The sequence below is a fragment of the Typha angustifolia genome, chromosome 13 (assembly GCF_048772165.1).
Source record: "Typha angustifolia cultivar Huaian chromosome 13, ASM4877216v1, whole genome shotgun sequence".
Taxonomy (NCBI): Eukaryota; Viridiplantae; Streptophyta; class Magnoliopsida; order Poales; family Typhaceae; genus Typha; species Typha angustifolia.
Genome location: NC_133251.1, coordinates 17,348,055 through 17,369,961, shown reverse-complemented (window position 1 = coordinate 17,369,961; position 21,907 = coordinate 17,348,055). Strand labels below are relative to the sequence as shown.

At 36.4% G+C, this 21,907-nt stretch overlaps 4 protein-coding genes across 8 annotated transcripts; 1 reads left to right on the top strand and 3 right to left on the bottom strand.

The window, feature by feature from the left end:
• Positions 1–319: 319 nt before the first annotated feature.
• LOC140773746 (large ribosomal subunit protein uL15c) lies at positions 320–2,798 on the bottom strand. Its single transcript, XM_073116462.1, has 4 exons — positions 2,658–2,798; positions 2,211–2,544; positions 1,088–1,239; positions 320–728 (listed from the first exon to the last, which is right to left on the bottom strand). The coding sequence occupies exons 1-4, from the start codon at positions 2,730–2,732 to the stop codon at positions 504–506; spliced, it is 786 nt and encodes a 261-aa protein (XP_072972563.1). The 5' UTR covers positions 2,733–2,798; the 3' UTR covers positions 320–503.
• A 169-nt stretch (positions 2,799–2,967) lies between these two features.
• LOC140774178 (ubiquitin receptor RAD23d-like) lies at positions 2,968–7,030 on the top strand. 4 transcript variants are annotated; one of them, XM_073117065.1, is made up of 12 exons: positions 2,968–3,126; positions 3,498–3,659; positions 3,990–4,043; positions 4,288–4,361; positions 4,454–4,519; positions 4,993–5,167; positions 5,745–5,816; positions 5,980–6,045; positions 6,118–6,165; positions 6,238–6,347; positions 6,420–6,498; positions 6,690–7,030. In XM_073117065.1, the coding sequence occupies exons 1-12, from the start codon at positions 3,061–3,063 to the stop codon at positions 6,810–6,812; spliced, it is 1,095 nt and encodes a 364-aa protein (XP_072973166.1). In that variant the 5' UTR covers positions 2,968–3,060; the 3' UTR covers positions 6,813–7,030. The 4 variants fall into 4 exon arrangements, with proteins under 4 accessions (XP_072973166.1, XP_072973165.1, XP_072973164.1 ...); XM_073117064.1 differs by having other exon boundaries at positions 5,977–6,045; XM_073117063.1 differs by having other exon boundaries at positions 5,745–5,894.
• Positions 7,031–7,345: 315 nt separating this feature from the next.
• LOC140773325 (uncharacterized) lies at positions 7,346–11,190 on the bottom strand. Of its 2 annotated transcripts, XM_073115816.1 has the most exons (8): positions 10,949–11,190; positions 10,049–10,207; positions 9,885–9,951; positions 9,738–9,803; positions 9,508–9,626; positions 8,999–9,055; positions 8,484–8,563; positions 7,346–8,288 (listed from the first exon to the last, which is right to left on the bottom strand). In XM_073115816.1, exons 1-8 carry the CDS (start codon positions 11,071–11,073, stop codon positions 7,465–7,467), a joined length of 1,497 nt encoding a protein of 498 aa, XP_072971917.1. In that variant the 5' UTR covers positions 11,074–11,190; the 3' UTR covers positions 7,346–7,464. The 2 variants fall into 2 exon arrangements, with proteins under 2 accessions (XP_072971917.1, XP_072971918.1); XM_073115817.1 differs by lacking the exon at positions 8,999–9,055.
• A 624-nt stretch (positions 11,191–11,814) lies between these two features.
• Positions 11,815–21,445, bottom strand: LOC140773324 (protein CASP). The gene is made up of 19 exons (XM_073115815.1): positions 21,139–21,445; positions 20,209–20,319; positions 19,901–20,079; positions 19,618–19,767; positions 19,353–19,441; positions 19,093–19,202; positions 18,859–18,953; positions 18,178–18,233; positions 16,738–16,903; positions 15,783–15,875; positions 15,509–15,637; positions 15,167–15,286; positions 14,682–14,762; positions 13,773–13,880; positions 13,540–13,683; positions 13,353–13,454; positions 13,190–13,269; positions 12,147–12,239; positions 11,815–12,057 (listed from the first exon to the last, which is right to left on the bottom strand). Exons 1-19 carry the CDS (start codon positions 21,221–21,223, stop codon positions 11,991–11,993), a joined length of 2,058 nt encoding a protein of 685 aa, XP_072971916.1. The 5' UTR covers positions 21,224–21,445; the 3' UTR covers positions 11,815–11,990.
• Positions 21,446–21,907: the final 462 nt, after the last annotated feature.

Here is a 21,907-nt window from a genome sequence, read left to right as displayed (position 1 = left end):
AATATAATATTATGAAATACAATTAACCAAACAAGTCATTTATTTTTTCTAGATTCAACATCTAGAGAAAAATTTTGTATACTTCTACCAAACATCCCTATAGTATTTTAGATAAATTTCACATCTTTTAATTTCAAAAACATAAAGGGTTGCTAGAGGGACCTACAAGAAATTTTTGGGCTTGGATCAGATCAGGCGGAGTTCTGCTTAAAGTGAGCAAGGGTTGGTACATGGAAAGAGGCCCGGTTCGAGCCCATTAGAAGCTGTTGTGAACACTTGGATCTATTGTATATGCTATATATAAGGCTGCAAAAGAGAATAGGAAACATCAAATGACATAGATATGAGAAGGAAAATCTAGGAATGCAACCATCAAGGTTCAAACTAAAGGAAAGAATTGGATACACTAATACAAGGCACAAATAACATGATTTATATAACATTCAGACCATATGAGATCTTCCCGGCATGCGAAATTGGACATTAGAAATGGTGAAGTTGCTTTATGCAGAACCTTGATCAGCACCACCTGCCTCTGCTGCCTTTTTCTTAGCAAAATATTCCTCTGCACGTGTAATGTTCTTGGCAACGGATGGTTTTATCCACTTCTTCCTACCAGGCAGTAGAGTAACTGTGCAACCAGCAGCCTCAAGCTTCTCTCTTGCAGCTGCTGAAACGGCTCGGGCCTTTATGTTCAACTTGACGGGCAAGTCTCCGTCTCCCAAAATCTAATAACAGGCAGATAAGTAGGATAAGCACACAGATCCAACAAATTGTTATTTCCCCCGCAAGGTATGTGCATCAACTATACCATGCTGCATTTTGAATTAATCGTACCATATGACATTCATTTCCACTAAACAAGCTACAAGATTCATAAAAAACATCAAACTGTATCTGGTAAACCACAAACAAAAATCCACAGGCAAGAACTCATCAAGAAGTCAAAGCAAAGTAAAACTGCAGGGATGTGAAGTGATATCCTAATACAGATAATGTCAATAAAATCTCGCTAAGCTTCTCTGCTCAACTAAATGAAGTCATTCCTAGAAACAAGTACTGAAAACTACTTAGATAGCCTTCATACCTTAAGCGGTAGCCTTCTTTCCCTGCCGGATGGGTTGATCAAGCCCCTTGCTTTTAAGGACTCCAGTGATATCTCATCACCTTCCTGAAATCCTGCATTTGCTATGTCTTTCAGATTCACAGGAACGAACTTCGGTAATCCTGCATGCATCCCTGGTAACAAAGGTGAAATTGATATCGTTATATACACTAGGCTGACAAGACTACTTGCTAAAAGTTGACGCTTTATATCAGATGTACACAAACAGAAAAAATATAGTAGTATAGAAAATGCACTTTACAGATGGAATATAGAAATACAGTTACAAATAAAGAAAATAAGATCAATCAATATCTCATAAATATAGAAAGGTTGCAATGATATACCTCAACTGCTGGAAGCATTAGTCAGACCCATAAGTATCAAATAAGTTAGCTACTCATCCTACTGAAAATGACTACATGGTAGGGTATTCTATAAACCAAAAGACTACTTTGTATATTATAGAGCAATTTATGCAGTGTGCTGTTGCAACTCTTTCCAAACTATTGTTTACACTTTACACATGCTATGCATGTGTCATGGATACATCAGTAAAGGGCTCAAAAATGAGGAAATGCAGTTCTATCAAGTGGAATCAGGGTTTCCCTCTCATCTGAAGACCATGACGAATTAATGAATGATTAAACACAAGGCAGGTCGAGTTAGTTTTTTCACCGGCTAACACTCATGCTAAAGGAATTCTCGCGGTACACCAAATCCAACCTCAAAAGTTGGATTTGTTTATCTGCTAAATCTGACCTCAAATCATTGAATTTGTTTATATCCAATGAAATCCACTAAAATCTATCGAAATCTAACAAATTAACAGTTACAGACAGCGGACTTGATTAGAATCCAATTTAATTAAATTCCAGGATTACAGGTTTCCAAACAGGATGTTAGCAGTCAACATCCGGTCTTCTCATCAGACTCTAATTTAAATTGTCAGGTATAAGTCAGGGCCTTTCCAGATCAATCTGAATACGGCTATTGGCAGGAATAAATCAAGCTACTTTTGCTTCTTCTCAAGCAATTTTACTAATCTCTCACTGAAGCAATATAACAAGCATAAAGAATGCATGAAAACAAAAAATATATCCACCTCCAGCAATTCCACGGAGCTTGGGGAGTCGGCGATAGAGCGGCATCTGCCCACCCTCAAAGCCCTTGCGGACCCCGGGCCCAGACCTCGACTTCTGGCCTCTCATACCAAACCCGCAACTATTTCCCTGCCCCGCGGCGATCCCCCGCCCTTTTCTCTTCCCTTTCTTCCTCGACCCAGGCTGCGGGGCCAAGTTGTTGAGCCGAAAGCGCTCGGCGGCCGAAGCGGCCGTGGACTCAGCGGCCGTGGAAGCCCGGCAGAGGACTAAGGAACGCAAAGATGGGAGCTTTCGGACGAGACGTGAATTAGGTGCCGAAAGAGTCTTCGCATTGCCCTGTGAGAAGAAGAAATAAGTGAGACTAGAAAGATGAGAAGAGGATGTGGAGATTGGAGAAAGGGAAGGGGGGAAGAGAGAGAGAGAGAGAGAGAGAGAGAGAGAGGCGAAACCTTGAACGGAGAAGAAGGTAGCCGGAGGAGGGAAGAGGGAGTGGGAGTAGTGGAGAGGGAGAGTAGGGCGGCCATGGCACCCAAGAACCAGAGAGCAAGGGAGATAGAAGTGGATAAAGCTGGGGAAGAAGGATAGGAAGAGCTGCCTTTTTATGCGGTCGGTTTGAAGACGAGTAGGATTTAGTTGAACCCATCAAGGTTGGATCCGGATCCGATAACTTACCGGTCCCCACACCAGGGTGCTTCTTGTAAATATTATTACACTAGGAATGTAGGATGGGAACCACAATATTATTACACTATAGGGTGTGAACTGAAAGATAAGTAGTGTCGTTATCCGCGCTCTTGCTCCTGCTTCCTGTTCTCGTCTCGGTCGGCTTCGAGCAGTCGGACGGCGTTACATATGAAGATCTTCGTGAAGACTCTCAAGGGCACCCACTTCGACATCGACGCCAATCCCGAGGACGCCGTACTTTTCGATTCCCTCCTCTCTCTTTGGTGGTTTCTTGCTATTAAATTTGAGGTTTTTTTTTTTTTTCCTTTTTGGCTTCTTCTTCTTCTTCTTGGGTCTCGAAGGCGAATCGATACGATTCTGGGAGTAATTAGATGCTCTTTCGTATAATCCAAGAATGAATTGGATTTTATTGTTCTTTGACGTTATTTGCCTATAATTGAGATTTCTTGAATTCTGTGAAATAGGGCTACTTTGGGTCTTTTCGTGTTTGCTCTCTTCGATGACCTATGCGATTCTAGATATGATTTATTGACCTGAGAGTAGCGAGGTGTCTATGTCTTTTGTGATGATATTTGAATATTTTTCACATATTTGATATTTTGCAGGTTGCTGATGTTAAAAAGAGTATAGAATCTGTGCAGGGGCAAAGTGTGTACCCTGCTGCACAGCAGATGTTGATACATCAAGGGAAAATTCTTAAGGATGACACGACTTTGCAGGATAATAATATTTCTGAAAATAGTTTTCTCGTTATAATGTTGATGAAGGTGAACTTGCTTTGCTCTATATATTACTTGAAATTATTCGTGCTTTGCTGTGGTCTAATGCTCTCAAATCTGATACGAAATACATTATGTGCTTTTTCCTGATTGAGTTTAGAAGCAGCAAATATCCCACCTTTTTAAGATGAAGTCACCTCAAAGTTTAATGATGGAATTGTCACACTTTCTAAAATCGGTGATCTTAATAGGATTAATTTTAGCCAAATCTTGTGCAAGTGATATTTCATCTGGGCTTCTAAATGTTTGGCCATGATATCAATATCAGCTTTCATGGGTACTTGTGATGTATATGTTTACATCTTCCCCGATTTTCAGACTAAAGGTTCAGGCAGTGGAGCTTCAACCGCTAGCGCCATACCTAGCAATCAGGTTAAACAATTATTTGCTATTATTTATTGTTTAATATCTTGCCAAGCAAGTTCTAAATGTTTTCTTTTTCTTCTCGTGTAGCTCATTTTTGTCAATAGCTTTCTTATTTTTATTAGCTAAGTGAATTAGGCTAATGTCTTCTATATTTGCTTATGTCCTAACTGCAGACAATTACTTTGTTTCAGGTATTATACTAATAACAATTTTACTATAAAGGCCTCATTAAGGTTTCATTTCTTTGAAGGTCTCACCTGTTAGTTCTGGGATTCCAACACCAGCACCTGCCCCAGCTGCAGCATCTGCAGCAACTGTAGCGCCGTGAGTTTGTTTATTCAACATAATGGCTGTTTTGCCATCTCCTTTTCCTTGGAGACTTGAGTTGATCTCCTGGTTGCTTTTCTCATTGCAAGGAGAGTGCATCCAACTATATCTGCTCCAAGTACAACAGTTACATCAGATTCTGGTGCTACTGTATTGTAAGTAAATATCATTTCCATAATGCACTTTTCATGTAAAAGATAGCAGTATTTTGATGATTTATTAAGTGTAGATGCTTCATTTGTCTTGATGGTTGGTCTTAACATAATTTGTTTTTTTTATGACTGATGAGCATAAAAAGGTTTTCCTAAGTCCTAATGATTATCACAAGCTTCTGGATGCCTACAACATTGGACCAGCTAAATGAATCTTATTTATACTTGTTTTGCTCTATTCAGTGCAAAGTTTTTGAGGCTGAAGTTGTGTAAAAAATCAGCACTTTGCATAAAAAACGTATTTTGTTGTGTATCTATACAGTTTTTCTTGTATGTTGCTTTCACATATATGCATCATTTAACTTCAAATCCCATAATTTCGTATCTTAGAAAAGGATGCCATTTTTTTTGTGTGGATAAATGAATAACTTCTACAGTAAATCATTGTTCCAACCTTTTATGTTGTTTTGGAGCAGCAATGAGGTTGCCTATGGTCAAGCAGCATCAAATCTACTTGCTGCAAGCAACCTTGAGCAAACTATACAGAACATTCTTGACATGGGTGGAGGGACTTGGGACAGGGGCACTGTTGTCCGTGCTTTACGTGCTGCATATAACAATCCTGAGAGGGCTATTGACTATTTGTATTCTGTAAGGCTTTCCTTAAGTTATCATAACTTTTCATTTCTTTTGCTGCTCTAAAGTGTTGTTACCCATCAATGAGTATCAGAATACATTTTCTTGAAGCTCAGATCTATGTTACAGTGGTTGTAATCTGAGGGAAAACATTTTATATTTGGTCGCAAAACCAATTGGCATGGACATAAGAGGTGCATGTTTCCGCATTATATATTCGACAGCGCCATTTAGAAATGGATGTTGACATAATAGAAGTAATGCGTCATCTAGAACAGTGGTGTAACTCTGTTTAGTCAGGCTTAAAGTAGATGTAGATTAAATTGCTTAGTTTTCCCTTACTATTTTCTGTTACTTAGGTGAACAAAACAAACTTGATACCTTTTGTATTTTTGCAGCTCTGGGAGTAGGATACTTATATATTTTCTAGGTGGATAATCACAGTACTGTTCGCGAACTTTTGGCAAAATTATTTTCTTGTTATTATACTCTTCTTTAAGCATGTCTATTTTCTTTGGAGTCCCTAGATATCTGTCACCAGTATTCATTTCGAAATTTCATTTACCATGTTGTTTATCACACAAATGTTCAGGGCATCCCTGAGCACGAAGAAGCACCACCTGTGGCCTCAGCCGCCTTAACTGGACAAAGAATTGGTACCCCAGTTGAGGCTCCCGAACCATCCCAGCCTACAGTTCCTTCAAGTGGGCCCAATGCTAATCCTCTGAACCTATTTCCTCAGGCAGGGAGATAAAGATTAGTGGCCCATGATTGACAGAGATCTGATGTAGCAAAAGATGTTAATAGAATCTTATTTCTTTCAGCAGGGCCTTCCCAGCACGGACTCGGGTACTGGTGTAGGCAGCCTTGATTTCCTCCGTAGTAGTCCACAGGTTTGTTGAATAATCATTAAATAAAAATTGGGCTACTGGTAATACACTTATACTCATCCTTCTTTGGTGCAGTTTCGAGCCTTACAGGCTTTGGTACAGGCAAATCCTCAAGTACTTCAGGTCTACTCCCATTCTTTTGATCATGACTGTTCACATTAATGTTTCTTATAAAGGAATTTATCTTATTGGCAGCCAATGCTTCAAGAACTAGGGAAACAAAACCCTCAGGTGATGCGGCTCATTCAGGAGCATCAAGCTGAATTTCTTCGCTTGATCAATGAACCGGCTGAGGGAGAAGAAAGGTGTGGACATGCTATGTCAACTTACAGTACTGAATGGCAGTGTTGCTAACTCTTTTTGTTTATATTAACCAGAAATCTGCTAGGCCAGTTAGCAGATGCCGTGCCTCAAGCATTGACAGTTACTCCGGAGGAGCGTGACGCTATTGACCGAGTAAGTTTATGTACAGTCAATGACATTTGTCAAATAGGAGATAAATAAGAAACCATAAATATAAGCTTGAAAACAATTTGAGGTCCAACTAGTAAGTACATTGATGGAAGCATTGAGCTCTCTTTCGGTTGGCACAACAATATAGTGAAGATGAAATAAGTCCTTCTTTATCCTCTGACTTTATGCCTCAGCTTGAGGCGATGGGCTTCGAGCAATCCCTCGTGTTGGAGGTCTTCTTTGCCTGCAACAAGGATGAGGAGCTGGCGGCAAACTACCTTTTGGACCACATGCATGAGTTCGAAGATGATCAATGACAGGAGAGTTGAACTGCAGCTGTTGCTGCATTGGAGCACTCAATCCGCCATGGTGTGCGGACTATAGTTGGGTGTTGGACTTTTGGTTCATTGTAGCTTATTTATTTTCATGATGTAGCTTATTTATTTTTCATGATGCTTACTCATAAAGACCAGATCTAAATAAAGTGTATACATGTATCAGGGAAGTCTTACTGCTTCCTTCTGTCTTGGAAAAACTTCAAAAGTTCCGAATTGAGAGATCAAGTTAAAACGGCAGATTGAGCACTGATGCGTTGCATTAAGCAATGCTAAAAGTTGGTGTCAGAATCTATGAAATTCTATATATAACTATCTGAGATGTAATTGCGTTGAGCTATAAGTGGAGGTTGACTAGCAGGGCAAAGATGGTCATGGAGAATTTTGTTAAGAGGCATTCACATAATAAACTACCAGAAAATTAAGTCTCAACCCGAATCTTGATGCATCCCACTCTTTTCTCATCCACAATTTAATACAAACATAGACGTGTCAAAGCCAAGGGCCAATCAAAATAGAATAAAAGCAATGCCCTGGTTAAAACCACCATTTACCGCTATTTTCTCTTTGAAAAAAAGAAGTACCACTACAATAAGATAACTGTTACAATGATCAAAAGCAAGATGCAGCACGGTCAGCCATCCGAGATGTCCACAATTTCACCTCGAACTGGTGAATTAAATGGTGAACCTTCATATGGAAGGCCCCGACTCTTGACACTTGTATGAGTACTTAAAAGACAAGCTGACCCACACTGATCATCAAATGTTCCAACAACCAGTGAGTAATCAGTAGTTTCTGCAGTATCAATGCTAGAGTTTCCTGCATGTGCTTGGAAATTGGTCTGCATATGTTCATCATTCATAAGAATACCGCGCGTTGACGTAATACTATTTTCAAGACCTAATGAACAAGAACCAGCATCTTTATTTCGACAGCTGATATTGGAGGGTAAGACATCACCTTCAACCCCTGCACTGGATGCTCCAGACTTCAGACTGTTCAGTAGCTTTTGCTTTCTCCTCCTTTCTGTTCTTTTATTTATTAAAGGCTCTGAATCCTCTTCTGCTTCCTCCTCTGTAAATAGGTTCAACCATTCAATTATTATGGTGAAATAGTTCTTGGAATTATCTAGTTTTCTTCTTTTTCTTGAAACATTGTCACGATGCTTCCTTGAAATGAGAGATCTTGTTCGTTTAGGAATTTCCTGAGCCACTGCAAGACTGTGGATGTCCTTTGAATCTTTACCAATAGCTTTCCTCCCAGAGCCATCTATAGAGGAGGAATGATCACCCGAACTTCTAGCTGGATCACCTGCTAATTGGAAGAAGTTTGCAGTTGATTTTTTCTTGATCTCAAGTTTCTTGTTTGTTCCTTCAGCCTTGCATGCTCTTTGCCTAGTTTCCTTAGACATGCATGGTAGCTCTTTAGGCTTGCCTTCATGAAGCACTTGCTCAGCTGAAAACTTACAAAGACAAATAGTTAATAAGGAAATGCTCAAATATATCCCAATCTAACACCATCACAAGGCATGCAAATAGATAGATAAATAAAACAAAACAGTGCTCATAATATATGCCATCCATTCTAGAGCTGGCCCAAACTAGATGGTAGAGAATGTAGAAAATAAAGCTCAACTAAAATCTGACTCACCTTTTGAACTTGATCTGTTCTCCAAGCATCCTGGTGGTTCATCTACCTTAATATAATTACCAGAGCATAACTTTTTATGACTGTATATAAAAGAGAAGAAACATCAAATTGACATGTTATGATAGGCTTGTGAAGGACAATAGATGATGCATCCATGGCATTATTGTAAGGCCATATGAAGAAAGAAAAGGTAAAAAGAAAAACTTCATGATTTGATTTTGTATGGGACATATGTAAGAGATTTTGCACATTATCACATAAATTGTCATACAAGAAAACATGACTAGAGAACTATATGATGAGTCGCACCTAAGTGGTTTTCAAGATTATCCTCTTAGGCTGTGAGAAGTTCCATGATACTTCTTATCCATGTTTATATCATCAGTAGTAGTTTGCCATGATATTGTCTGTCATCTTTCAAATTATCAAATCATCATAACACCTATTTGCTGAATCATAACAAGAAATAGTGCACTATGCAATTTCGAATAACCTTGCCACATTACAAATCATACACTGAAATGAGAAGGTTGCCTCCTCCCTTCCTCACTTCCTTGTACTCAAGCAGTTTTCTGGTAAAACCTTGGAAGAATGCAAAAGTCAGCCAATATTTTGGAAGTCAGAAAAGTTGTCGCCATAGTTCTAGAAAAACATGATCAGCTAATATACTACCTTAGACAATCTACAGTAGCTTGTAATGGCAACAATGAAGGAAATATTATTTCAAGAACAAAAACACCAATAAACATATAATTCTACATAAAATTTAAAAACTTATCATGAATAATTCAATTCCTAAATCGCAATCTAGTATCTTCTATATCAAAAAACTAAATAATATTCATTAAGTTGCTTGATGAATCATTAAATTCCTACTTCAAGAAGTACTTCTATTTCCTGCAGATATAAGCAAACATTTCAAAATTTGAAAGCACCAGACAGATGTCTCTTTAAGTCTATTATGTAGTTCTATATAATAGTTATCATGAAAAAATGAATTTTTTTTTAATACTGATTAACCTACCTATGCCAATGACATGATAAATTATCACAAAAGCCATCAGGACCCACGTTTTCAGTGCAGTCAAGGACTGAGGGTTCTCTATTCATGGTTGACTTGATCAAATCTCCACATGTTGAACACTGGAAAATGAAAACTGTAACTATACATAGATCATAAAAAAATGTCCGTACTCTGTACTCAAAACTTCAACAACAGGTCAGACTCTAACAAATTGCAGTCCAGAGGCTTACTCTGTAGCTGTCATATATGTTCCGGAGCTCATGAAGAATAGTAATGCTGTAGCCACCAACTGGTTTCTACACATGGTTAAAGAAATCATTAATGAAACCAAAAACTGCATATATCCCTCCTCTAAATTTGGCTACTCTCAAACAAACCTGGTAGTCTACTGCTGTGCTGGAGTTGATAGAATTCATCATAGCCTGGAAACTTGGCCCATGGTCACTGCTTAATCATATATTAGACATGGGAATAGTTACTATATGGTAACACAACTTTCAGTATATATGTTGAATCAAAAGTTTGAAGATTAGCCCAGTACCTGTGGTCCTTGTTCTCATAATTAATGCACATATATGCATGAATCATCTCATGTAGTAAAGCATTCTTAAGATCAGCAATAGGCTGAAACTCTAGTAGGGGCTTAGAGAGTAATATTTCACAACCACCTCCTGGAAAATAATCACAACTACTTGCGCCACTGCACCAACACAATATAAGATAAGAACCATAAGGAGATCGTCCAGAATAAAAGTATAAGAAATTATAGTAATCTAGTATTCCTCCTCTTGCTGGTCGAACTGCATACCTTTTTAGTCATATTGGTAATCTTTAGAATTTGAGTAGGAATACAAACTTTCCAAGAGTGTAGCTAATTATTATACCTTCTTTCCTTCAACAGTTTTTTACCTCGATAAAAGAACCTTTTCATGTAGTCAACTATTATAAATTCTCTATGTTTTTTGTTTTCTTCTGTCAAACCAAGTCGGCCACATCCGCAATCAGCAATTACAAGTAATTTCCTCATAATATCTTCCTTTTTCCGATGACAAAACAACAAAACATGTGGAAAGAAAGCATCTGGATGCAAAAATAGAATTTTATCCACCATAATTTGGATATGAAGTCATAATGTTCAATGAACCCACCAAAAGCGACAATAATACACTAAAAAAGAGGGCAAATAGTGCACTTTTGACAGTACTATATCAAGCTCATACGAGCCAAAGACGCAAAGACATAATTTTGTTAGTGTAAAAGAAAAAAAAATATCCAATATTGACATAGGAATCAAGCAGAAAACAGCAGCGAAGACCAAAAATCTCAAGAATCAACAGAGCATAGCAAGACATCTACGATCCAACAATTTCATTACAAAGACAGAAACCCCAGAATAAGCCGGTTGGTGTCATAAGAATGAGAAAGAAGTGGAGGGGCAAACCTGGGCAATGGCGATGAGGTCCAGGAGACGACGCAGGCGCCGAGGGAGTCGTCGAAGTAGAGGGCGTTGTAGTGGCAGAAGAGGGCGTGGATGTCGAGGGTCGGATCCGAATCCGACACGCCCATGGAGTTCCCGCGAATCCTCCGAGTGGAGTTAGCGAGAAGGGTTTTCTTTTATTTTTTGGAGCGGGAGGAGAAGGGGGAAGGAGAGAGAGGGTCGAACAGTCGCAGAGGCTGGAGAGGTTTAAGGGCTTTCTTTAAATTAAAGTCCGAATTTTGAGTTCGGAAATACCTTTTGGGTCTTGTTTGTTTCAATGTTTACATTTTGAGTTCGGAGGTACAACAACAGCCCATAAGTGCTTAACTCTGATTAAATTAAGCCCAGAATATACTGGACGAGGACAGATTTCATCAGATAAAACCTTTTGAATTTGCCGAATTGGATAAAAAAAAACTCTTCCTCCAGGATCATCATATGTTTGGTAGATAATTTCCTAGTAAAAATCAAGCGCTTGATCAAATGGAGGATTGCGTATAACCCTGGCAATGATACACCTAATTAACCAATCAACTCCAGTAATCATGTCCAAAGCTGTGTGCTGTTTTCCTTTTTTTTTTTTTTTTTTTTTTAAACTCCATAAACACAATTGGGGCTTAAAAAAGTTGATAAGATAGAGCAAATTTGACTAGGTTTCACACAAAAGAAGCTCCGCAGCATATTACTAGCAAGCTCGAGTACTGCTGCGCATTGTGTGTAGATAAGCAAATTTGACTAGGTTTCACACAAAAGAAGCTCTGCAGCATATTACTAGCCAGCTCGAGTACTGCTGCGCATTGTGTAGACATAACAGTTCCATCTACAGTAAGTAAATGAATGCCAGAGTAAATTACTTTTCCTGAAAAACCTAAATCTATATCTTTTTTTGTACAGATGTGCCGTTTTGTATGAGAGCTGAGCTTCTATCACATGTATGATTGCATCTACAGACAACTCCTCACACAATCTCAACTTGCAATTGTCATCTGCTATACAGTTTGTTGCATTAAATAACATTTGATAATATGTGATTCCCTGCATCCAGAATGGCTTCATCATGGGCAGGCGTGGTGCTGCATGCAGGAGTTACATTCAATTAAATGAACTATTTCAATTCATAATAAAGTATGATAATAATTTAAGATATAAGGAGCAAAGTTACCTGAGGTCGCTTAATGCAGACATCCGGTAGAGGCAGGTAAATACAAGGAGATGCAACCCAATGGAGTAAAAGAATATGAAGGTACGGGCATATCTGTGTTAGGGTAAAGACACAATCCATAGCAATATTAACTTCAATTTTAAGATTAAAAGCAGAACAATTTGACAAAATAATAACTGACCTAGCTAGCTTTGTATTAAATTATATTTCTACATCAAATACAGGATGCAGATGAGCAAGAAACCGGCTTGAGAAATCAGGAAGTTCAGTGTGCTATCCTAGATATAAGTATTTTCTCTTTATATGGATATAGTTAGGAGCGGTATGCATTCTATTGCAGTGAGTTTATACCAACAATAACAAGGACCTTATTCTGCAAACAATCTCACGTAATTTGGCTTTCAGATAATGATTCTATGCAGACTGCAGACTGACTACAATGCCAGAAAGTGCCAATTTCTGAATTGATATTTGTATCATGTTATCTACTGGTTTGATCAACATCTACACACTTGATAGAATCAAGAACAAGAACACGAATTTACTCTTATGACAGCCTCCAATTAATGTCCAAAATATTTAGTTGATTCAGTCAAAAAGAAACTTGTATTAAAATATTATGATGTTCTGTCAGTGTAACATTTAGCAGTAGTTTTGAGCATTCACTTTCCTTCGTTCACCATACCTGTCACACAGGTACAAGCTACAAGGTATCATAACATATATGTTGATGTACATGAACTGTAGATAATTCTCCAAGTTAAATAATTAGCCTACCCATTTATGTAAAAAAAGTGAATTAATACTGGGCAAGGAAGAAATTCTTAGTTCCCTGCTACTATAAAACTGAAAAGGATGAATAACTAGTATGCGCATTATAATATCCAGCACTAAAACAGGAACTTTTGCGAGAACACTTGAATAGAGGCATTTAGTTATATAACTTCCAGCAGAACAGAAAAAAGCCAGTTCAATTAGAAAAATATTAGGTTGCTACACCAAAAAATAAGTCAATTTAAATGGAAAAGATAGCAAATACATACTTGTTACCAAGAAGAAAGCGACCACTACTAAGAGTTATTTTATCTCGTAAACCAAGTTCCTTGTACCGTTGATCCCTTTCCTGGATTGATTACCAATAAGGTGACATGTTAGAAGATTCGGTTTAACAGTTGTAAACGTTGTGGACAGAAAGAACTTTTTTACCTTCTTTGAGAAAGCAGCAAAAGGATTTATATCATCCTCATACATTTTTTTATACTTCGATTCAACATCTGAACTAAAACCACTTTCAATATCTTCTGCATACTGAAAAGTTAGATACAAAGGTCACCAACATCTAATGAATATTAAAAATGTAACAAACTGATGGACCAAAAACAGTATAAGAAACCTTCTTTGGTCCCCTGGAAACGAGTTTCTCATTGCTGTAGTCTTGGACATAACGGATCTTCCCATAGAGTTTCACATTGTCAGCTTTTGTCTTTTCCAGTTCCACAGCTAGCATCCCCATCTTCTCCTTTAAGTGTCTCATTTCCTTGTGCACCAGAAAATAAATACAATATTATAATTAGACATGCAGAACGAAGTAATCATAGCCACACTAAATGTGTTGTCAGGATATACCTCCTCTGTATCTCTTAAGCGTGTTCGGAAACGATCACGCTGATTGCAAATTACTTTCAGCATTGAACTTTGATCTTGATCAGAAGCTAAATGTCTTTGATCTGTACCCTGATTTATATAAGGAAACTAAACTTTAAATGACGGACAAAAGATCAAACATAAACAAGTTGGTACTATTCTTTTGGAAGTAACAAGTGGTCATAAAACAGATGAAAAGTTTGAATGCACTGTACAAATGCACATCTAAAATGAGAAAACTTCATTAAATATTTGCTAATGTCGAAACATGCAACTATAGAATATTTTAACAGAAAAAGTGTTTCAAGCAGTTCATAACAGATGTCACAATTTGTGGTTTCATCCAGAAGCAATGAAACCACAAACATGATGTCAGTGACAAATTATGAAAGCCAGATCATTGGTATGTTTGTTTCTCATAATAATATACATATTATATCAATTCTTAATTCTTTTACACATAAAATAATTATTAGAACATGGAATATGTTAAACACATATACTAGATGTTACTTTTCATAACTTCTGAATAGGAGAATATAATTAGAATAGTTGGCTGTTCGAAAATACTAGATAATCCAATACCATATTCAATAATGTTGGTAGAGAACCATCATAATTCCCTAACAGAAACATACAAGAAACAGCTAGGAACTTAAAAGTTTCAAATCTTATACTCTAAATTTCTAATACCCACCCTTATTGAGAAAATTGCAAGAAGTTATGTATACTTAAAATACTGATATTTCTTGTGCATATATACACAGTTCAAGGTTCATATTATCATATAGAATTGAGCTGACAATAGTCAATTTAAAAAAAACTAAATACAATCAAGAAAGAAAAGACAATCAATGCACATTACAGAATTAAAAAGCTAACTAAGATAACCTCAGATACTTCACTTGTACTCATCTCCTGAAGATCCCAATCATTTAAAACTAAGCCTTTTCGGTCAACTGAACTGCAACCCTGTAGAAGAAAACAGACATATCAATATTCATTCATAATCTGTTTTTATTTCTAAAGAATAAGTTTTGATTGTGTTGTATGTATTTGGATTAGAAGATCACATAATATATTTCAATAATAAAATTGAAATGAAATTGCAAGAAAAAATTAGAATTTCTAATTCCCTTGTACATTAGTGAGCTTGTAGAAAGAGGGGAAGAGCAGAATTTTTGACTTACTTTACTTGTACAAGAATAATATAGTTTGTTAAATATGTAAAAGAGAACACATATAGACTAGACATAGTACATTCATGGCGTTGAAATAGGGTACATAAAGGGTAAAAATCTCTACCTCCTGGTAACTTAATACAATTGACAAATTGTAAAAAGGAAAAAACTTCCAGAACATATTCAAGAGCAAACCTTCAGTATGTCATCCTCTAACTTTGTAATCAACTTTTGCTGTTCTTCAACCTTTGAAGTTAGTTCAGCAATTTTCATTTCAGCTGCTTCTAGCGCACTTGTCTTTTCTGAAATTTTAACCTTAAGAACAGGGTAAAAATGGCATAAGGATGGAATTGGAGAATAAGATTAACAGTCAACAGACAATTAAATATTGCTAACTTTATAAATAGATGGATATAATTAACTACTCACTTTGATGCAAGTAGCTTAAAGTCAAGTATTGTGATTAAATTGTTGACAAGAAGAAAATTGAATTAGTATAAAATAATTCATGTACAAGAGTCAATTATGAATTCCAACCTTCAATTGTGTCAGTTCATGCTCCATTTTTTTGTTTTTGTCAAGCAACAGAGACTCTAGCTTGCTCATTTCTTCCCCATTTGTAGCTAGTTCCCAATCTTCCGCCTCAATTGAGTTGTATCCAACTGCCTGACGAGAAGACCAATTGTTCAGCAGGACAGAGGACCAATATTACAAAGGTAGAATCATCAAATGGAAAAGGGATGAATATTTATACAGGCTCATTATCTAACACAGAACAAGGTTCTAATAGAGGCAGATTAATTCGAAGCACCTGTAAAATTTTGACTTTTTTATGCAGATCATCAACTAGTTTTGCAGTGGGTCTTTCTTGAAGCTCTTTCCTCATCTCCATGAGAGCAGCATCCTGCCAATTTAGAAAAGGAGAAACTAAGAAGATGGGATACAAAAAGATCGATAGTTAGCCAGATATACTGTTGTAAGATCTAATTAGTTGACCCCTTGACAGCAGCACATACATGCACTTTCAAAGGCCAGAGTCTCACTTCAATCTTTACTCCTTAGTTATCATGGGTGTAGGTGAACACTTAGCTATCTTAATATACGTCCCATTCAGTAAAATGATTTCCATGAGTGAACTCTTTCAGAAAAAACATTAAATACACTTCTGAACTCAACTTCTGCATTATCCAGAATTCCGATATTTGATAAGCTTTGTTAAGTTTATAGACCAATAAAAAACATGATAACGAGGAACCAGTTAAGCACCTGATAGCCTTACTAAGTCTTAACAAATTAGTTTAAATGTAAAGCACACTTGAATATTATTTGCCGTGAAATCAGAAAAGATAGTGCATGGGTTCAGAAATATTTATACAGGTTTTTCTGCAAAATTACACATCTAATATTGACATTCACATTCTATCAATTCAGCCAAGCTGCAGTAAGCATGCTAGCTTGAATAGATATACTGCCTTGTCAGTTTCTGAATTCATGTGTAAAGGCACGTGAATGTGCACTTCTTGTCAGAATAATCACTCCAAAATCAGAAAGCAAAGTCTGTACATGTCATGTGCTATTCTTATTTGGATAAAAAGGATGCTCCAAATAATAGCTGCACATTTCAATAAAATGGATGCTTCAAAATGTCAAAAAATAAATGGTCCTGAAATAGAACTTATATCTCCTGAGAATTTAATAAATCAACTAATCAAGAACCAAAAATGACATCAGAAAAAAATTTAATTAAACTGGAAGAACTTCAAAACCTTCTCGTTCAGTAATGTATTCAACTTCTTGATTTCATTAATGTGCTGCTCCCTCTCATTTGACAAAGTGGTTTCTATATTGCGGATTTCCGAGTTCAACTCAGATATTATCTTCTCCTTTGCATTCAGGGAACTCTCAAGCATGTTGCTAGATTCCAAATAATCACTGCAAGCAATTCCTTTATAAGATTGAGAATCCAACTTGAAAAAGTTACTATTTGTACCAAGAACGAAAGAAACCATTAAAGTACTATGCAACTAACTGACACATCAGATCCCAATTATCCAATTTCCAATTCAAATTTTGCAATATATGAAACCAACTGATGACCAATGTCAAAATATCATATACAATATTTAAATGAATCCTGATATTGTCAGGTAACCATTACAAAAGATTGAACTATTGTAGAAGAATTGGAGGTCACATCAGTGGAAATAGTAAGAGATGAATTCCAAAGGCATACATAACAATACTGACAGAGAAAACATGGTCATATTCAAGCATGACAACGAAGCTTTGCAAATCATTAATACATTTAGTTCTATAAGACATCCACAACTGTTAACCCTCTTCTTACAACACCAATTCCAATTTTCAAGTAGAGATCTTATAGTCAACACAAGTTTTACAACAATTAGTTAGTATGGAATAAAAACTTTCATGCAGCCTGATAATTATTCCATAGTGAATTAACAAACCAAATTAGCCCAAGCAAGGATCTTTATGCCACCTCATGCCAGTCAACATAGGCTGCCAGTAAAACAAACTAGTAACTTGACTGCCAACATTATTGCATCAAATTATTTTTTATAAAAAGCCAAGTTTCAATAACTTAAATTGTTGACCATTGAATGGTAGAAGTAGAACATGTAAATTTATCCTTTAATCAGTCATATTATACAAATTTCACTAAATATGGGATGAAATTTTGGCTCATATTGTAAATACAAAATGAAGTGCCAAATAAAATATATAGAAAAATAAAAGGATAAATAAATGAAAATGGAGGAAGAACTGAAAAACTGCCAAAGTGTAGAGAAGTTCATATTCTAGAAACTGAAGATTCAACAACTTCACAACACTCAATCAAAGTAGAACTGCAGCTTCAAAGACAAACTACCATTGAGCTCCATAAAATCCACAAAAAAATGCTTAAGCATCATGCAATAGAGCCAAGATGTGTGTATGCAAATCACCTATGAAGTTATAAATCTAATCAGAATGATCTTGATTTGTCCATTAGAAAAAAGATGACCATTGTGTTTCAAATAGAAAAGTATCATTTTGGACACTCTTTAAATGCCTAAGTGAAGTTAGCAACAACACATGTTACCTGCCATGACACATTCATCGTACAGTGCAAAAAGAATTAGATACTTAGAGAAGAAAGCATCAGGGAAAATCTTAGGCAGATAAACTTGAAGACAGAAACTGACCTGCTTCTGTTTCCATCTTCCTCATTAGTTGACTGCAACTGAGATCGCAAAAGGCCCTACAAGTAACTTGTAAAGTTTAGCTAGCATAAGAGGATTAATGTTGCAAGGTGTAACACTTAGCCAAAAAAATATCTAGTTGCACCACGATAACAATAACAATAAGAAGTAAACCACGATGAAGAAGAACAAAGCCCTGATCTCCAATACCAATATGAGATTTACCAAAGCATGTAAATGTCACAAAATCTCTTTTCAACTAGTAAACATTACACTTGTCACCTGAAAAAAAGCTAAGACTCCTTTGTGTTTGTTCCATTTAAAAATAAGTCAGAGTTTCTTGAATCATTTCAATAGCCAATTCTTCTTGATCTTAGCTTCTACTTCTATTGGGCAAATCTACTGTTCATAAAATTCTCAATACATTCACATAGAACATACAATGGAATGGCCTTATGCAGGTCAATCAGAAAAATCAAGCAGTCAAAATTGACAATCAGATATTTCGTTACTCCAAAGATATTTTCCTTCATATAGAAAAAGACAAACTGAAGGAAAATGAAGAAACAAATATACAATTTTGTCTTATACAACAATTCTTATCCTTTTCTCTCAAGATAAGATATGCATGCCACGGTGTATTAAATTTCTCAGGGGTAACACTGTAGGAAAAAGTAGATGTACCTTTTCTCTCTCAAGGCTAATTAAACGTGACTGAGCACGTTCAACCTCATCCATTAAAAGAGTGACCTCAGATTCCTTCTCGGCTCTTTCTTCCTCTATAGTCATTAAAAATGTTTGATAAGACTCCTTGGTTCTCAAATTAATTCATAGAGCCACTAGTATCTCAGCATGAAGGAAGTAACAGTCAAAACAGAAACAAAAGTATGCGTATGGAAATTGTTAGGATTAGCCTACCTGATTGAGTACGTAACTCAAACAATTGCGTTTGTGCAGACTCATGCAGCTTTTGCATATTCTTCACACTTTCTGTAGCTTGCCGAAGTTGATCCTGCAATGAACGTTCTCTGCCCCCATATTTCAGAAATAGTCAATTCAAAAGAAATGTGGTACATCAACACTTAAACAATTGATGAATGCATGTAAAGTCCTGATATTTCAAAAGTATTCTTAGAAAATGTAAGTCACATTTCCGAGTTATCAGTTAAAAGAGGTACCTTTCCTTTAGGGCCTCAAGAGTTTTCTGGTTTTCTTCCGCTAAGCTTCGTTGCTTCATTTCAACTATCTCTCTCACTTTTTCCTCCATCTAAGCTCATTAAGTGAGAATGTTATAAAAAGTTTAGAACAGATTTTTACTTAGATAAAGTTCCTACAGCTGAGAAACAATCAGTATCCGCTAACTTAATGAAATAAGCAAGACAGACTAGCAACCACATAAACAATAAGTTAATGCCAAGATAGTAAACTATAATAAGAACAAACCTGTTGCTCTAGTTGGCGGTTTCTCTCCTCAAGTCTTCTGATTGTTGCTTGTTGATTCTTTAGGTGTGTAGCTTCAGCCCGATACTCTTCAAGCTCAAGTTTCATTTTTCGATTCTCAGATTCAAGTTCAGATAATTTTTGGTCTTGGTCCTACATTAAGAATGATTACACAAGCCGGAAAGCAATTAAAATTTCAAGAGTAAAGTTTTACCATCTTCACAAGTGCAAAGCAAATGATAGCCAAGCAAGAAATGAAGAATGCAATGACCAAGATGGAACTTACAGCAATAGAAGAAAGAGCTGGATAAGGATCCGGAGCTTCATAAAGCTTCTGGTAGATGTTAAGAAATGCATTTTCTCCAAACTTTGCTCTCTTTGTGAGATTATCAACTTCTTCTTGATAACCTTTAAGTAATGAGTTAAACAAACCGAGCTTCTCATCTGCAGATGCTTTCTTGAAATCTGTAAAAGGAAAACACAATATATATCCACAACCCACTTGATGAGATTCCAAAATAAGCTTTAGCCAAAACTATATTCAGAAAATCAACTCCAAATAATTCCATACTGGTGGGAAAGCATGAAGCATACCGCGAGTACTCTCAGCAAGCTTCCGCCTGTTTTTCTGACTAGTTTCCTGGTTTTCTGCAATCTTTAGCCCCTGTTCATCCAGACCACTTCTTTCTTTTTCTAAGTCAAAATCTGATAAGCATTAACATGAACCAAACTTAATTAAATTCCTGTATTAATATAGAACATTCTTTTATGCTACATAGTGAACCACTTCTTTCTTTCCTTAAATCTACTTAGTACATCAAAGGAAATCTTATCAGTGTCCACAATTACTGTTAATATACTTTTAAAAAGATTAGACATTATTAGCCTGTGCATCTAGGAACCGTGCAATTCAGTAGATTCGGCACTCTATTACTGTAAAACCCACCACATAAACTCATCACAAGTCTGTCAACTTTTCTCGCAATTATGGCCCATTTTTCAACTATGCCTCACCATGCCGAAAGCATGATTAGGTCATCAATCTTACAATACAATACTTGGCTCACTCATCAAATGCATTTAATCTCAAGGGCCCATTTAAGAAGAAATTATTCAATATGTTTTTCCATGCAAGTAATCCAACCTATATGGAACGTCTATATGTTATATAATAACAAGTACAAGAATCTAAATCCATATTTAAACCACATTTGACTCTCTTTAACGAAATGACGATCTAAACCCAGTGGATCGAGGAATTCTTTGAATTTTATAATCTTTAGAAGGGAAAAGGAAAAGGAATCCTCGGGTGTTCGACTACTGAACCCCCGAGATCTGGCCCACCGCATTCATATTTTCCATTGCTCCCCGATAACATATAAAAGAAACCCAATTCATAAACAGATCGAGATTCATTGGTTCGTGATCATCTGCCAAATAGATTCTTCGACATCCCCATCAGTCGCGCGATCGAAGGTACCAACGAGGAAAGAAGTAAAAGCAGAGAAACGAGATGAGCAGTACCTCTCCAGAAGCTGCAGACGACGGCGAGAGGGGAAGGCGAACTCCCCTTGTCTCTCTCGGATGCGCCTGCTTGATTCAACTCCATGGGAGCTTCAAATCGATTCCTCCACCCTCGCCTCTATAGATTTCGCCGATCGTATTGACGAAATGGATTTCCGATACCGGGAAAGGAGACGGATAATTTGGTTTCTAGGGTTTGGGAAGTGGAATTTGTTTATTTGCAGAGAGAATTGGCTCCGAGATCTGATCTAATGATGTCAATATTCTTCTTCGAGTTTAAGTAATGGACTTGTAAATAATGGAAAAAGGATTTATTGGTTCTACTTCTAATAAAAGGTGGTTTTATACAAATTGGCACCGCAGTATTATCGATTTTATAAGAAGGCTATTTTGTTTCAAATTCCCGTAATGCCCCTCTCAGATAACCTTCTCGTTCATATTTTTTTTTTATACCAAAATGGCCCTATCCACAAACTTATTTACTCAAATAGCTCATTCCTCACCATCGATATTTTACCATCGACGTTTTATTTTTATTTAAAAATATATAAAAGAAAAAAGAAAAATATTCATATTTATATGCTAATTTGATAAGTTAAGATAAACTGTAGAAGTTTATCGTTTTACACGATAATAAAGTAAAGAAAATATTGAAATTTAAATTCAAATAAAATAAATACATTTTTTTCTTTTTACTTTCCTGTTATTAAATTTGTTGAGATAGTGAATTTATGTATATAGTATAAACCAATGGCCTCCTCAGTTGACT